The following is a 15,106-nucleotide window of genomic DNA, read 5'->3' on the forward strand; positions in this document are numbered from 1 at the left end:
GCAAAAAGTGGCAGTCAAAGAGCTAGGGACAAAGCTCACGAGGGAGATACTTAACCCAGCAATACCCTGAATTCAGTCTCTGGTACTGAAGAAAAAATATCATGCAGGGCTGGGAAGGTGGCTCAGTGGTAGAGCACTTGCCTTGCATGCTTGAGGCCCTGGATTCGATTCCTCAGCATCACATAAGCAGAAAAAACAAAAAAGCTGGAAGTGGCGCTGTGGCTCAAGTGGTAGAGTGCTACCCTTGAGTTGAAGAGCTGAGGGACAGGGCCCAGGCCCAGAGTTCAGGCCCCACGACTAGACCCCCCCCAAAAAATATCATGCAAAGTGGGAGTTTTTTCTTTTTTTGGTTGGTCATAGGGCTTGAACTCTGGGCCTGGGCACTGTCCCTCAACTCTTCAGCTCAAGGCTAGTGCTCTACTACTTGAGCCACAGCACCATTTCAGTTTTCTGGTGGTTAACTGGAGATGAATTTCATGGACTTTCCTGCTGGGGCTGGCTTTGAAGTGCAAACCTCAGATCTCAGCCTCCTGAGAAGCTAGGATTACAGGTGTCAGCCACTGGCACCTGGCTAGAAGTATTCAGTTTTGCTAAATATCTTATTTATGTTTCACATTTGAAGTAGTCTTGGCTGATTTTTTTTTTTTTTTAGTCAGTTATGAGTCTTTAACTCAGGGCTTGGACACTGTCCTTGAGCTTTTTTTGTCAGTTGTGGGGCTTGAACTCAGAGCCTGGGCACTGTCCTTGGGCTTCTGTGTGCAAGGCTAGTGCGCTACTGATTGAACCACAGTGTCACTTCTGGTTTTTGAGTGGTCAAGTGGAGATGAGTCTCATTGGGACTTTTTGGCATGGGTTGGCTTTAACCATAGACCCTTAGCTCTCAGCTTCTTGAGTAGCTAGGATTACAGATATGAGCCACCGGTGCCTGCTTTTTTGTTTTGCTCCAGGCTAGTGCTCTACCACTTTGAGCTCCACTTCTGGTTGTTAATGGGCATTAATTGTTTCAAGAACTTTCCAGCCTTGGGTGGGGCATTAATAGTTTCAAGAACTTTCGAGCCTTGGTTGGCTTTGAAGCACAATCCTCAGGTCATAGCCTGAGGATTACAGACATGAGCCACCAGTGCCTGACTTAGTTGAGATTTTTTTTTTGGTCGGTCGTGGGGCTTGAACTCTGGGCCTGGGTACTGTACAGCTCTTCAGCTCAATGCAAGCGCTCTACCACTTGGACCACAGTGCCACTTCCAGTTTTCTGGTGGTTAATTGGAGATAAGAATCTCATGGACTTTCCTGCTTGGGATGGCCTTGAACCACAGTCCTCGGATGTCAGCTTCCTGAGCTGGCCACTGGCTCCCAGTTCCACTAGTTTCTCATCTTCAATGTTAATGAGGTTAATGTGGTGCTTAGCATAAGGGCCTCCAACAATGTCATACAGAGTCTCACTGTGAAGATGGGCTTGATATTTACTTAAAGATGTGGGGTCAGGAATGTGGCTTAGTGGTAGAGGGCTTGCCTAGCATAAACAGAAAAAGCCAGAAGTGGCACTGTGGCTCAAATGGTAGAGTGCTAGCCTTGAGCAAAAAAAAAGCTCAGGGACAGAGCCCAGGGCCTGAGTTCAAGCCCCAGGACTGGTCATTTTCAAGATAAGGTCCCTCTTGAGCTGAAGAGCTGAGGGACAGTGTCCAGGCCCAGGGTTCAGGCCCCACGTCTGGACCAAAAAAATAGATAAGGTCCCTCAAACTTTTCTGCCTGAGCTAGCTTTGAACCACAATCTCTCCATTTTCAGTTTTGGATTACAAACTGTGAGTCTCTTACATCTCTGCCTTTTATACTACAATTTAAGGGAGAATCCTGCTAACTTGATTTAGCAAAAATCTCCAACCTTGGAATTTTACCAGTGTATCTTCAAATAATAAAAATCAGCTCTGCCAGAAACTATCTTTGATAATTTCTTAGTAATCTTCTGCTTGTTGATCCTACCTTGGTTATAAATAACTTTTGTTGTTGTTGTTAGGTTGTGAAGCTTGAACTCAGGGCTTAGGTGCTGTCGTTGGCCTCTTTGTGCTCAAGGCTAGCATTCTACCACTTGAGCCACAATACCACTTCTGTTTTTTGAGTAGTTAATTGGACATAAGAGTCTCACGGTGATGTTTTCTGCTTGGGCCAGCTTTGAACCTTGATCCTTATATCTTAGCCTCCTGAGTAGCTAGAATTATAGGCGGGAGCTACAAGCACCAGGATAAATCTCCACTTACTGTGGAATGAGAGTTGAGAACAATTCCCTTTCCTACCTCTTTTTTTCTGTGTTGGTACTTGGCCTTTTTTTTTTTTTTGTCGGTCCTAGGGCTTGAACTCTGGGCTTGGGCACTGTCCCTGTGCTCTTCAGCTCAAGGCAAGCACTCTACCTCTAGAGCCACAGCACCATTTCCGGTTTTCTAGTGGTTTATTGGAAATAAGAGTCTCATGAACTTTCCTGCCTGGGCTGGTTTTGAACCAGGATCCTCAGATCTCAGCCTCCTGAGTAGCTAGGATTACAGACATGAGCCACCGGCGCCCGGCTGGCTGTTACTTGGCCTTTTTACACTCAAGAATGACACCTTCCACTTTAGCTACTCCTCTACTTCTGGCTTTTTGCTGGCTAATTGGAGAGAAGTCTCAAGGATTTAATCTTATCCAGATTAAACCATGACTGAGATCTCATTTTTCCAGTAGCTAGGATTTATAGGCATGAGCCACCAGAGCCACCTTTTCTTTCCTATTATGAAGAAGCTTTTACAACGATCCATCTCTCTGTGAAACCATTTAAATAATCTTATTTTCAGTATGTCATAAATAATTTTTTAATAGTGCTGAAAAGGAAAGGAATGTTCATGATGGGTAAATTGGTAATAATATGCAAGAAATGAAGAAAATTTGTAAAACATTTCCACTTCTTTGTTTCTCAAAGCAAGAAAATATACTTCAAATTTTAAGAGTACAAAAAAAAAAAAAAACAAAAAACCAACAATACAAAATCCAAGGGGCTGGGAATATGACTTAGTGGTAGAGTGCTTGCATAGTATGCATGACACCCTGGGTTTGATTCCAGAGTGCCACATAAACCAAAAAAGCTGGCAGTGGTGCTGTGGCTCAAGTGGTAGAGTGTTAGCCTTGAGCAAAAGAAGCTCAAGGACAGTGCCCAAACCCAGTGTTCAAGCCCCAGGACTGGCCTCCACACCCCCAAAAAACCCCCAAACCAACAACAAAAAAAAACACACAACCACCACCATCAAACCTAAAAAACAAACCACCATCAGGCACTAGAAGCACATACCTATAATCCCAGGTGTGTAGGAGGCTGAGATCAGGGAGACTTGTAGTTCCAGACAAGCTTGGAGAGAAAAATCTGAGATTCCAGTCCAATCGGGATAGCAAATGCCCACCCAGCTGTTCTGGGAGAATTGTGGTTTCCTGCCCAGATTTGTGCTTGGGCATGAAATCAGTCCCTATTTTAAAAACAGTGTGGAAAAAAAGAAAGCTGGAGACATGGCTCAATAATACAGCATCTGCCCCAAAAGTAGAAGGCCCTAAGTTCAAACACTAGTACAACCAAAACTAAATAGAATCCCCCAAAATATACAAAAAAAAAAAAATACCCACCCTCAAAACAAAAACAGAGTAGAAAGCAGGATATAGATCAAAGGTTTGTTGAAAGTCTACACATGGGCTGGGAAGAGCGGCTTAGTGGTAGAGTGCTTGCCTTGCATGCATGAGGCCCTGGGTTTGATTTCTCAGCACCAAATATGCAGAAAAAGCCAGAAGTGGTGCTGTGGCTCAAGTGGTAGATTGCTAGCCTTGAGCTGAAGAGCTAAGGGACAACGCCCAGGCCCAGAGTTCAGGCCCATGACCAACAAAATGTCTACACAGGTATGTAAATGTATGACTAATAATAGTTTTCTTTGTAAAACCTGGGATAATAGTCTACTAGTATGACTCTTTTAAAAATACTAGAATTAGCCAGGTGCTGGTGGCTCATGGCTGTAATCCTAGTGATCGAGGAGGCTGAGATCTGGGTATCAAGTTCAAGGCCAGCTTGAACAGGAAAGTCTAAGAGACTCTTCTCCAATTACCTAACAGAAAACCAGGAGTAGCCCTGTGGCTCACAGTGGCAGAGTGCTAGACTTGAATGAACAAGATCAGGGACATCACCCAAGCCTGAGTTCAAGCCCCCAGACTGACAAAAACAAAACTAGAACTCAAGAGTGTTGCTAGTACACACCTACCAGCTATTTGAGAGGTGGCGATGGAAAGAATTGAAATTTGAGGCCCAGCCCAAGCAAAATGTTACCAGGTACTGAGAGACCTAAGCAGAAGGATGACGGCTCTGAGGCAGATCCCTTGGAAACACTTGATACTCTACATGAAAAATAAAGCAAAAAGTGTTGAAGGTATGGGTCTAACTAGAACACTTTTTTGAGGTCCTGAGTTCAAGCCTTTGTAAAAAAGAAAAAAGCCAGAGAATATAACAAAATAGTTCATGTTAAGATATGATTTAAAACATCCAGAAGTCTAAAACTAAATACAAGGTTTGAGCACACACTAATGCCAGAAATGTCCAACTCTGCCATTTAATAAATGAGCCTCAGCCTTGTTTTCTAAGTAGAGTAATACCTTACAGACTTATTTTGATGGGAAATGTTGTCATAAAGCAACTTATAGAATACACAGAACAAGATTTCATTAAACAAACCTATTTAAGTTTACATTTAAAACTCATATTGAACTTTCTTGAACCATAAATTAGTACCTACTCAAGCCAATATCCCAAGTCATTATTTAAATTTATGTTTATCTTTTCTCAGCTGACAATAATGGCAGGTAGGTCTCCTAGAGAAAGTTAGGAAGTTTGAGTTGTGTCCTTTGATCTACTTGTTTCATACTTCAACATGTTTTCTCTGTTGTTCTTTCTCTGTCTGGAAAAAATAAATCAGTTTCCTCTGTCTTCTCTAAGTCTGAATAAAACCCTTCTTCCCTCTACTTTCTCCAAGAAAACAAAAGGGGAAAATAAGACTTTCAAACTAGAGTAAAAATTACTTTCTATATTTTACTTCTTCCAGATTTTGATTTTTTTAAAAACAGATTTAAATTATAATGAAAAGCTTTTTAGAGGGCTTTCAGAAAATCACATAATTGAAGGATAAACAGTTGACTTGCAAAGTTGCAGCTGTTAAAAGGAAGTTCTGCAGTTTGAAAATAATGTATTCTAAAAATTACCACGATTTTTTTGTCATAATATTTATTTTGGAATTCCAAATATTACTATTTTTTGAACTTTAAAAAAATATATGTATATTTAAGAGTATAGGTTAAAAGAAAGTTAAGAAAAACATTGCCCTTAGGCTTTTGAATAATGTAAGGCTATAATTTTTCATAATTATTCTGCTGTGCATTACTATAAAGATACAAAAGGCACAGCTCTTATAAAGTTTTAACAACTTGATTATTAATAGCTTTCAAAAGTAATTTATTTGGATTTTCCATATTCTTTAATGAATTGCAAATATAGTAACAGAAAAGAATCCTCCCCCCCCAAATTGTACAATTTCTGAAATAAGTCAGGAAAGGCAAAAAGAAAGACACTAAATTACATTGTTTCAATGCAAATAGATCACACATATCACATCCACACTCATTTTTCAGGTTTTCTCAAAGAAAACGGGTCATATTTCTCAGTGACGATCCATACTATAATCTGGCTAATCAGAGACTCTGAAACTGTTTTCTTCAAAAAGAGTATTTTTAATAGACTAAATACTGGTTATCACTGAGTGTTTAAGGTACAACAGCAGCATGGTTCAAATGTTACTTGCAGTTCTTAGAAAAAATAAAAAAATTTAAAGCAATGAAATACAGAAAAAGAAGGGATCACCTTTCATTATTTTGAGTACCATTTGTTTTCTTGAAAAAAAATATTCCAACCTTCTACAATCCCAGAGTAACAACCATTTCCAGGGGGGAAAAAAAGTCCAATGTTATAACTTCTATGAGTATGTAAATATATAATATATATGCATATGTGTAAAAAGCTTAAACAGAAAAAAATGATGTCAAGGTATTTAATATTTTAATTTCCTTCAAAGTAACTTCTGAAATTTGAAATATTTTGATTAATCAAAAATGTGTTTGTTTGATCACTATTTCATGCAAATAATAATAGTAATAATTAAAAACAAAAGGGAAAGAAAAAAATAGAGCAAGAAAGCTTACATTACTAGGTGAGACATAAAGCTTCAAATGCCTAAATGACTTTAAAAGCAGGTATGAGGAAAATGAAACCAGGCCAAGTGTGGGCTGAAAGTGTCCCTTAGCCAGCTATTGCCATGGTGTGCCTTCCACACTATCCTTTTATTATTGGTCTCAAAATCAGTACCAGAAAGTCTCTCTGGCACAGGACATAAATTCCTACTACGAAAAGATAAATTACACTTCAGCAAATTATGTTCTGAACTCAGCTTTCTGTAGGCCATATAACACAGAACTCAGGGTGAAGCTTTCTATGAAACTGTTTATCTGATATATATTGCTGGCTTGTGACTTACCTATTAAAGAATAAAAGAATATAAAATTAAACATTGAAAAGCTCATGGATGATAACATGAAATATTTCTTAGAATCTAAGTGCTAACCTTTGGGAATTTTTAATGACACTCGTTTATTCCCAATGTTTATTTTTCCTTATAGATTATTTTTTAGATAGCACACATACATAGACCTCGGTAAGAGATTTTGTTAGATGCATCTCTGGCAGTTAATACTTTAACTCAAGACTTTGACTTGACTTGAGTTATCTAATCCATTTCTGGATGAGATTAACAATAAATGACAGAAAATTACCAGGTCTACAAGCTAAATTTTTTTTTACATCTTTTGTAACCCACCTTATTTTCACAGCTTGACTAACAAATACAGGTAACCAGTACGTAGGTAAGTTTGTCCATCAAATAATCCAAAATAATAACTGTAGGCCTGTTGTTATTTGTAAGAAACTAAAATTTGCTATATTCTGACATTGGCACTTAATAAAACATTAACTAAAGTTTTTCTAAAAATTTCAATACATTACAATAAAGGAGGTACACAATTTAAGACTGTTTAAATCTGTTACTGTGAAATTGCAATAATTCTCATTTCATATGCATAATTAGATCTTTAAAATTGTGGCCATTCCCAAAAACATCACCTTATTTTATGATGAACTCAGGAGAAAACTTGTCTCCTTTACAAGAATATTTTCCCCAAGGCTAAAAATTTCTGATATCCTAAATTAAATTAGTATCAATATTAGTTTTGATGACTCACAATGCTGAAAATAATTGGAAGCAGAGAGCTAGAAAGAATGGAATTAACCTCATGAAAGGTAACCATACATTCCAGCACTCTACTTATACACTTAGAAATCAAAGGGATACTGTCTTGAACAAATGTAGATTCAAGATTATGGTACAATTTTGATTGTATTAAGGCTTTTGCTATCATGATCTCTTAAAGTCTCTCTATAGTGTTCTCATACTGATTCTCATGGTGAATTTAAGTGGTCATTAAGGGCCTTGTTTTGGCTTTTCAGTAAGGAACCACTCTCATCTATGAATGTTAAAGGTGATCCCAAAGAGCTCAAAGAGAAGAGGCAATATGGTAACGACAAATTTTAAGTTTGCAATACCATGACAACAATGATCAACACTTTGAAGCAAGGTGAATAAATTAAAATTCTTGGTTACATTTAAAGCATTCTTGCCAAGAATAAGTGTACACTGTATGGAGGGATATTTGATTCCTACATACAAGTCCCAATATGCCCATTACATTTGAGACACTGCAACTTTAAGGTAATTTACATTCCTTGGCAATCAAGTTACTGTTATAGGCAATGTCTTTTATTGTTCCATCTGGCACTTGCTAACACCATTCTTGAAGAACCTAGAAATGAAGGTCAGTTTGTTTATCAGGAACAGAACCAAATAAAAACAAAATTTTTGGAAAATGGCCAAGAAATTCTAGTTCATCACTATTTTCCATATCTAATGGTTCCTTCAAGATAAAACATAACTTTTCCTTCCATGATAGCTTTCCAACTAAGGGAGATTAAAGAAAAACAGAAAAGTTCCCCACCCTACTCCCCAAAATTGTCATTTATACTGGTAAAAGAGCCAGTCTTTTAGCAGCTAAATATTGCACTGCCTTTCATTCTGTGTACAGTCAGGGTCCAATGAAAGTGGCACACTCATGGTATAAGTGATAGATGATGACACTGCCGGCTCAAGAGTGAAGACTCAGTATATGGAGGGACAAGAAACATGTCAGCACTAGTCACGCATCTGGTTGCAAATGATTTCCAGAAGTTAAAATTCATCACTTTCTGCTGCATGAAGTTGTGTGTCATCTGCATCTGTCATGCTGCTCTCCTGGGATTCATCTGTTCCCACTGTTAAAAGAAAAAAAAAAAGGTTGGGGTTGTGGCTTAGTGGTAGAGTGCTTGCCTTGCATGCATGAAGCCCTGGGTTCGATTCCTCAATACCACATAAACAGAAGGGCTGGAAGAGGAGCTGTGGCTCAAGAGCTAGAGTGCTAGCCTTGAGCAAAAAGAAGCTCAAGAACAGTGCACAAGCCCTGAGCTCAAGCCCCAGGACTGGCAAAAGATAGAACAAAACAAAACAACTCTACAGTAAGGTATCTGACTAATATATAGTGTTGGTTCATGAAAACAAGTAAGGAAAACTGCATATTTAGAGAGCAGACCCTAAATAAACAATTACAAAAATCCTAATAAGCTGGGTGCTGTTGACTCATGCCTGTTAATTCTAACTACTAAGGAGGCTGACATCTGAGAATCAAGGTTCAAAAATGGCCCAGGCAGAAAAATCTCTGAGTCTCTTATCTCCAATTAACTACCACATCTTTAAGCCTAGATTTCTGCTGGTTAACTGGAGATGAAGTTTCAAGGATTTTTCTGCTGGGCTGGCTTTCAACCTTGATCCAGATCTCAAACTTCTGAACAGTTAAGATTTCCGGTGTAAGCCACCAGTATCCAGCTTGTTATTTCTGAAATAGGGTCTCACTTTATGTTCAGTATCTCCTGGACTTCAAGCTTCCTGTTTTGCTGGGATGACAGGCACACACTATGCTCAGCCACTAGACAAGATCGAGTCTGAAAACTTTTCTTGTGAGCCCAAGTAAGCCTTGAATTTTAGTCTCCTGATCTAGGATTACAGGTTTACAACTCTATGTCAGCTTTGACTTATTTTTTATTTTTATTTAATTTTTGTTGGTCATGGGGTTTGAACTCAGGGCCTGGGCACTGTTCCTCAGCTTTTTCACTCAAGGCTAGCATTCCACCTTTGAGTTACAGTGCCACTTCTGGTGTTTTGGTAGCTAATTGGAGATAAAAGTCTCAGGGACTTCCCTGCATGGGCTGGCTTTGAACTGCGATCCTCAGATCTCAACCTCCAGAGTAGCTAGGATTACAGGTGTGAGTCATCAGCCCTTGGCTCTTATTTTTTGGAAAAATTATTATCTTTAAGTAGTTGTACAAAGGGGTTTCAATTCAACACGTCAGTTTGTGATTACAATGCATCTTGATCAATGTCACCCCTTTCATAATTTTCATTAAAATCTTCCAGTAAGTTTTCTGGAACAACAACAACTAAGTAGAGTTTACCTCACCAGAAAATTTTAATTCTCTTCTTTAAAAAGATACAGATATACACTATTAACTTACAGATAGAATATATATTGCATTAAAATAAATTCTTGCTGGGTGCTGGTTGTTCATACCTATAATCCTAGCTACTCTGGAAGCTGAGATCTGAGAATTGCAGTTTAAAGCCAGCCTGGGCAGGAAAGTTTTCAAGACTCTGATCTCCAATTAACCATCAAAATGGAGGAAGTTAAGCTTGGCTCAAGTGTTAACAGTGCTAACCTTGATCAAAAAAAAAGCTCAGGGACAGTGCCCCAGGACAAACACTGAGAAACTGACAAAAACCAATTCTTGGCTGGGCCTGTAATCCGAGCATTTGAGAAGTCAAGATAAAAGGACTGTTACGTTTGAGGTCAGCTTGGGCTACAAGTAATTTGGTCTCAAAAAACAAACAAAAATAAATAAATAAAATATACAACACTTGCTTCTCTCTCTCTCTTTCTTTTTTGACGGTTGTGGGGTTTGAACTCTGGGCCTGAGCACTGTCCCTCAGCTCTTCAGCTCAAGGCTAGTGCTCTACCACTTGAGCTAAAGCTCCATTTCCGGTTTTCTGGTGGTTTATTGGAGATAAGAGTTTCATGGACTTTCCTGCCCGGGGTTGGCTTTGAACCTGATCCTCAGATCTCAGCCTCCTGGATAGCTAGGATTACAGGAGTGAGCCTCCAGCGCCCAGCTAATTCTTATTAAGTTACAAAAAACACACATTTAGAATACATTAAATTTGAATAGCCACAAGGGGTAGAGGTTATAGCCTAAGTTATAGAGTGCACATTAGCCAGTACAATATCCTGAGTTTAAATCCCAGTACCCCCCGCCCACACACACAAAATAGCCACTACTACAAAGCTTTAAAATATACTTTAACATTTAACAAACTCATTATTCCTTCACTTAATATTTACATGTTTTCCATGTATTTTCACAACTAGCATTCCCAATACATCCCATTAGTGTAGTTACAGTAGTATTACTTACATATTCAAATGCAAAATAAATGCAAATTGAGGTCCTGGTAAAATAACCAGCAATGATTTGTCAAAGTCACACAGCAAACTAGATCCAGATCTAAGACTAATTACTTGACTCCATATGAACTTCAGTATATATCACTCTATTACATTTTCCTAAACTTCCATTTGCATAAAGAAAACACAACAGTTAGAAAAATAAAAAAAAGTATCCCACAAATTCTTACATAAAAGGTAGCTTTCTGAATAGTAAAAATCCTATGTAGGATACTCACTGATCTGCTCTTCTTGAGTTATTGGCTCCTCATCATCTGGAAGATAGCGCTTATCAATTGCCTCTTTAATCTGGTTATTGGCTCCTTTAGGATCTAAATCCATAGCCCAAGAGAAATTCATCAGGGCAAGGTGTGTCTGACCTAACTTCTTGTAAACCTAAAAACAAACATCAACACTACATTTTTCATTAAGTTGTGGGCTTCCACTATAAAACATAAACATTTATAATATAAAGTAGGCTCCTGACTTGTGAGCTCTAAATCCATTCTATTTTTCAAGACATTTTCATTCAATAGACCAACTCATAACTGCTTTTGAGTTCTGTGTATGTGTGTGTGTGTGTGTGTGTGTGTGTGTGTGTGTTGGTACTGGGGACTGAGTTCTTTTCTAATATAGTCAGATTTGTTCTCCGAATCCCTTTGCTTTGCCAGGCCCTGGTAGCTCAAGCCTGTAATCCTACTTACTTAGGAGGCTGAGATCTGAGGATCATGGTTCAAAATCAGCCCAGGCAGGAAAGTCTGGAGACTTATTTCCAATTAACAATCAGAAAATTGGAAATGGAGCTGTGCTCAAAGTGGTATAGCAAAAGAGCTCATGGATATCACCCCAGCTCTGAGTTCAAGCTCCAGGTTTTGGGGGGTGGGAGGAGGGGAGTAGAATTCCTAGCATCTACTTTTCAGGTAGGAAGTTTCCAATGAATGTCACTTTGATTGAAACATTGACAATGTGAAGAAATGGACTGCAAAAGCTCATAACACTTTGGAACCAACTGGCATCTGGAGGCCCAATCTGTAAAATCCTGACTAGACTGACCTTAGGAATCTTCGACACTCTAATTCAGTCAGTAAGTACAGTGACAGTATAATGTTCTCTCTTTTTTGGTGCTGGTCCAGGGGCTTGAACTCAGGGCCTGGGCACTGTTCTTGAGCTTCTTTTTCTCAAAGTTAGCACTCTGCAACTTCTGCTACAGCTCTACTTGTGGCTTTTTTGGTAGTTTATTGGAGATAGGAGTTTTACAGACTTTCCTGCCTAGGCTAGCTTTGAACTATGATTCTCTTATCTTAGCTTCCTGAGTAGCCAAAATCACAGGTATAAGCCACCAGCATCCAGTTAATGTTCTTCTTGTAAGGGACAGCTAAGTATTTTATTAAGCATTGAAACTTAAGAGCTTTCGAAGTGGTACTCTCATTATTGGCCTTAGACTGCAAATGTTCATTTTCGAATACCACAGGAAGGTTATTCTCAGAGCCTTAGTTCAAAGCCTAGTTGAATTTGCTTAGGATGTTATACAGTAAGTATTGTATTTACTTTTCAAAAGGTAGTGTAGTTATCAAAATCACAGTCTAGAAGCAAGGCCCCAACTTTACCTTTCCTATTAAGAAGTAAACGAGGGACTCTTTGGGAACAATTTGTTTCAATTCTTCAAGTTCTTGTAAAGCAGACTGAAAAGGTAAAGAAAAATCTTAAGAGTAGCAAAATTTTATGGTGTTTTAGCAAAGCAAGTATTCTTGTTATATTTCTGAAATCATCTTAACAGAAGCTTATGGGACCTTAATGTACTTCTGCATTGTATTAATCCTTGTTGTTCTGAAAATAAAATGCATGAAAAATAATTCTGTACTAAGAACTAAGAAATAGTAGGCATTCACCAGAATACACTGAAAACATATACACACTACTATGAAAGATGAAAACTGGGAAAAAGTTCTATATACAGGGTCTAATGAAAACCACTTGTTTCCATAAGTTGTAGTTCATATTAATACGCTTCATTATATATATACCTTTGCACTAAGCACTTGGCTTATTGTGATCCCCTGTTAAGAATATCATTCATTCGTTCATTCATTCATTCATTCATTTATTGTTTCTTTTGTATGTTCTCCCCCCATGGTATAACCCCTGATGTCACTGTATTTAATTCTGGTGTCCTTAATCTTGTATATGCATTTTTCTGATTTGGGGAGGGGAAGGAAAATAACAAAATGCTGAAATAAGGATAGAGGATGACCCATTATAACAACGAGATATACAAGACACTATGTTGAAAACAAACTTTACAACTTAAGGGGGGTGGGGGGAGGGGAGGAAAGGGATGGTAGGGGAAAAAAAAGGAGAGGGTAACAATGCTTGATAGGAAATGGACTCATTACCATGCACAGGTAACTATAACCCCTCTGTACAGTATCTTTAAAAAAATATATATAAAAGAATATCATGTACATATTCTAGGTCTTACAAATGAGGGAGATCATGTGACCTGCTTTTCTTTGGGTCTGGCTTATTTCACTTAATATAATTTTTCCAAGATATGAACATTACAACTTGGGGGGGGGGGGCGGGGATAGGGACAGGTAAGTGGGAGATAAAGAGGAATGGGGTAACAATGATTAAAAAAACAAATGTACTGGGCTGGGAAGGTAGCTCAGCAGTAGAGTGCATGCCTTGCAAGCATGAGGTCCTGGGTTCGATTCCTCAGCACCACATAAACAGAAAAAGCCGGAAGTGGCGCTGTGGCTCCAATGGTAGAACTCTAGCCTTGAGCTGAAGAGCTGAAGGACAGTGCCCAGACCCAGAGTTCAGGCCCCATGACCACAAAAAAAAAAAAAAAAAAAAAAGTACTTATTGCCTTACCTATGTAACTGTAACCCCTCCAGCTCATCACCTTTTCAATTAAAAAATCATAAAAAAAATAAGCTCATCATATTAGGTGTGAATTTATGAAAACAGTGCCTTGAAAAACTATGTTGCAGGGGCTGGGAAGGTGGCTCAGTGGTAGAGTGCTTGCCTTGATACATGAGGCCCTAGGTTCAATTCCTCAGCACCACATAAGCAGAAAAAGCTGGAAGTAGTGCTGTAGCTCAAGTGGTAGAGTGCTAGCCTTGAGCTGAAGAGCTCAAGGACAGGGTCAGGCCCAGGGTGAGGCCCCACCACTGACAAAAAACAAAACAAAAAAACAAAAAACTAGGTTATAGAACACAAGTTCTATCTGGATCTTCTCCCTCATACAAACTCTAAGCTTTGAATATCAACTGGACTAACTCTAATGAAATTTTTCCCAGTGAACTAAATTAACTGTGTAGTAATCTTTTGACCTCTGCTAAAGAGTTGGAAAGAAGAGAAAAATATAGGAATAAGAATTATATTTGTGGGCTGGGAAGGTGGCTCAGTGGTAGAGCGCTTGCCTTGCATGCATGAGGCCCTGAGTTTGATTCCTCAGCACCACATAAGCAGGAAAAAAAAAGGCAGAAGTGGCAATGTGGCTCACAAGTGGTAGAGCGCTAGCCTTGAGCTGAAGAGCTGAGGGACAGCGCCCACGCCAGAGTTCAGGCCCTACGACCAGACCCCCAAAAAAAAAGAAAAAAAAAGAATTATATTCGTATTTAAAGAGATTATCATCAATTATCATCATTAAAAATAATGTGCATAGCCGGGTGCCAGTAGCTCATGCCTGTAATCCTACCTACTCAGGAGGCCAGCCCAGGCAGGAAGGTCCATGAGACTCTTATCTCCAATAAACCACCAGAAAATCAGAAGTGGCGTTGTGGCTCAAGTGGTAGAGTGCTAGCCTTGAGCTGAAAGAGCTGAGGGACAGTGCTCAGACCCAGAGTTCAAGTCCAATGACTGACCAAAAAAATAAATAAATAAAATGTGTATAGCAAATAGACAAAATTTCTAAGAAAATTATGCTACATAAAGTTAGCATTAGTGAGAGAAAAGAGGTATTAGTGTGTGTGTGTGTGTGTGTGTGTGTGTGTGTGTGTGTGTGTGTGTGTGTGTGTGTGTGTGTGTGTGTGTGTGTGTGTGTGTGTGTGTGTGTGTGTGTGTGTGTGTGTGTGTGTGTGTGTGTGTGTGTGTGTGTGTGTGTGTGTGTGTGTGTGTGTGTGTGTACCAGTCCTAAAACTCAGGTCTGAGCACTGTCCCTGAGCTCCATTTTGCTCAAAGCTATCAACTCTACCACTTTAGCCACACAGCTCCACTTCTGGATTTTATTTTTGCTCAGGCTGGCATCAAAATGTGATCCTCAGATCACAGCCTACTGAGTAACTAGGAATATAGGTGTGAATCACTGGTACCTGGCAAGAGGTATTCTTTTTTTTTTTTTAAGTGCAAGACTGGGACTTGAACTTGG

At 39.0% G+C, this 15,106-nt stretch overlaps 1 protein-coding gene across 4 annotated transcripts in view; it reads right to left on the bottom strand.

Annotated features, from left to right (window-relative positions):
• Nucleotides 1-7,271: 7,271 nt before the first annotated feature.
• The window catches only part of Cdc27 (cell division cycle 27), a 72,251-nt gene continuing 64,416 nt past the window's right edge, over nt 7,272-15,106 (bottom strand). For 3 of the 4 annotated variants that reach the window (XM_042672110.1, XM_042672102.1, XM_042672119.1), the window contains 3 exons: nt 12,342-12,416; nt 10,974-11,130; nt 7,272-8,458 (listed from right to left, as the gene is read on the bottom strand). In XM_042672110.1, coding sequence (XP_042528044.1) covers nt 8,376-8,458; nt 10,974-11,130; nt 12,342-12,416 — 315 coding nt within the window. In that variant the 3' untranslated portion in view covers nt 7,272-8,375. Of the gene's footprint in view, nt 8,459-10,973; nt 11,131-12,341; nt 12,417-15,106 lie in introns of those variants that run through there. The other variant, XM_042672124.1, reaches the window with a different exon arrangement.

This window comes from Dipodomys spectabilis, unplaced genomic scaffold, assembly GCF_019054845.1.
Source record: "Dipodomys spectabilis isolate Male_0828 unplaced genomic scaffold, ASM1905484v1 ptg000018l, whole genome shotgun sequence".
Lineage (NCBI taxonomy): Eukaryota > Metazoa > Chordata > Mammalia > Rodentia > Heteromyidae > Dipodomys > Dipodomys spectabilis.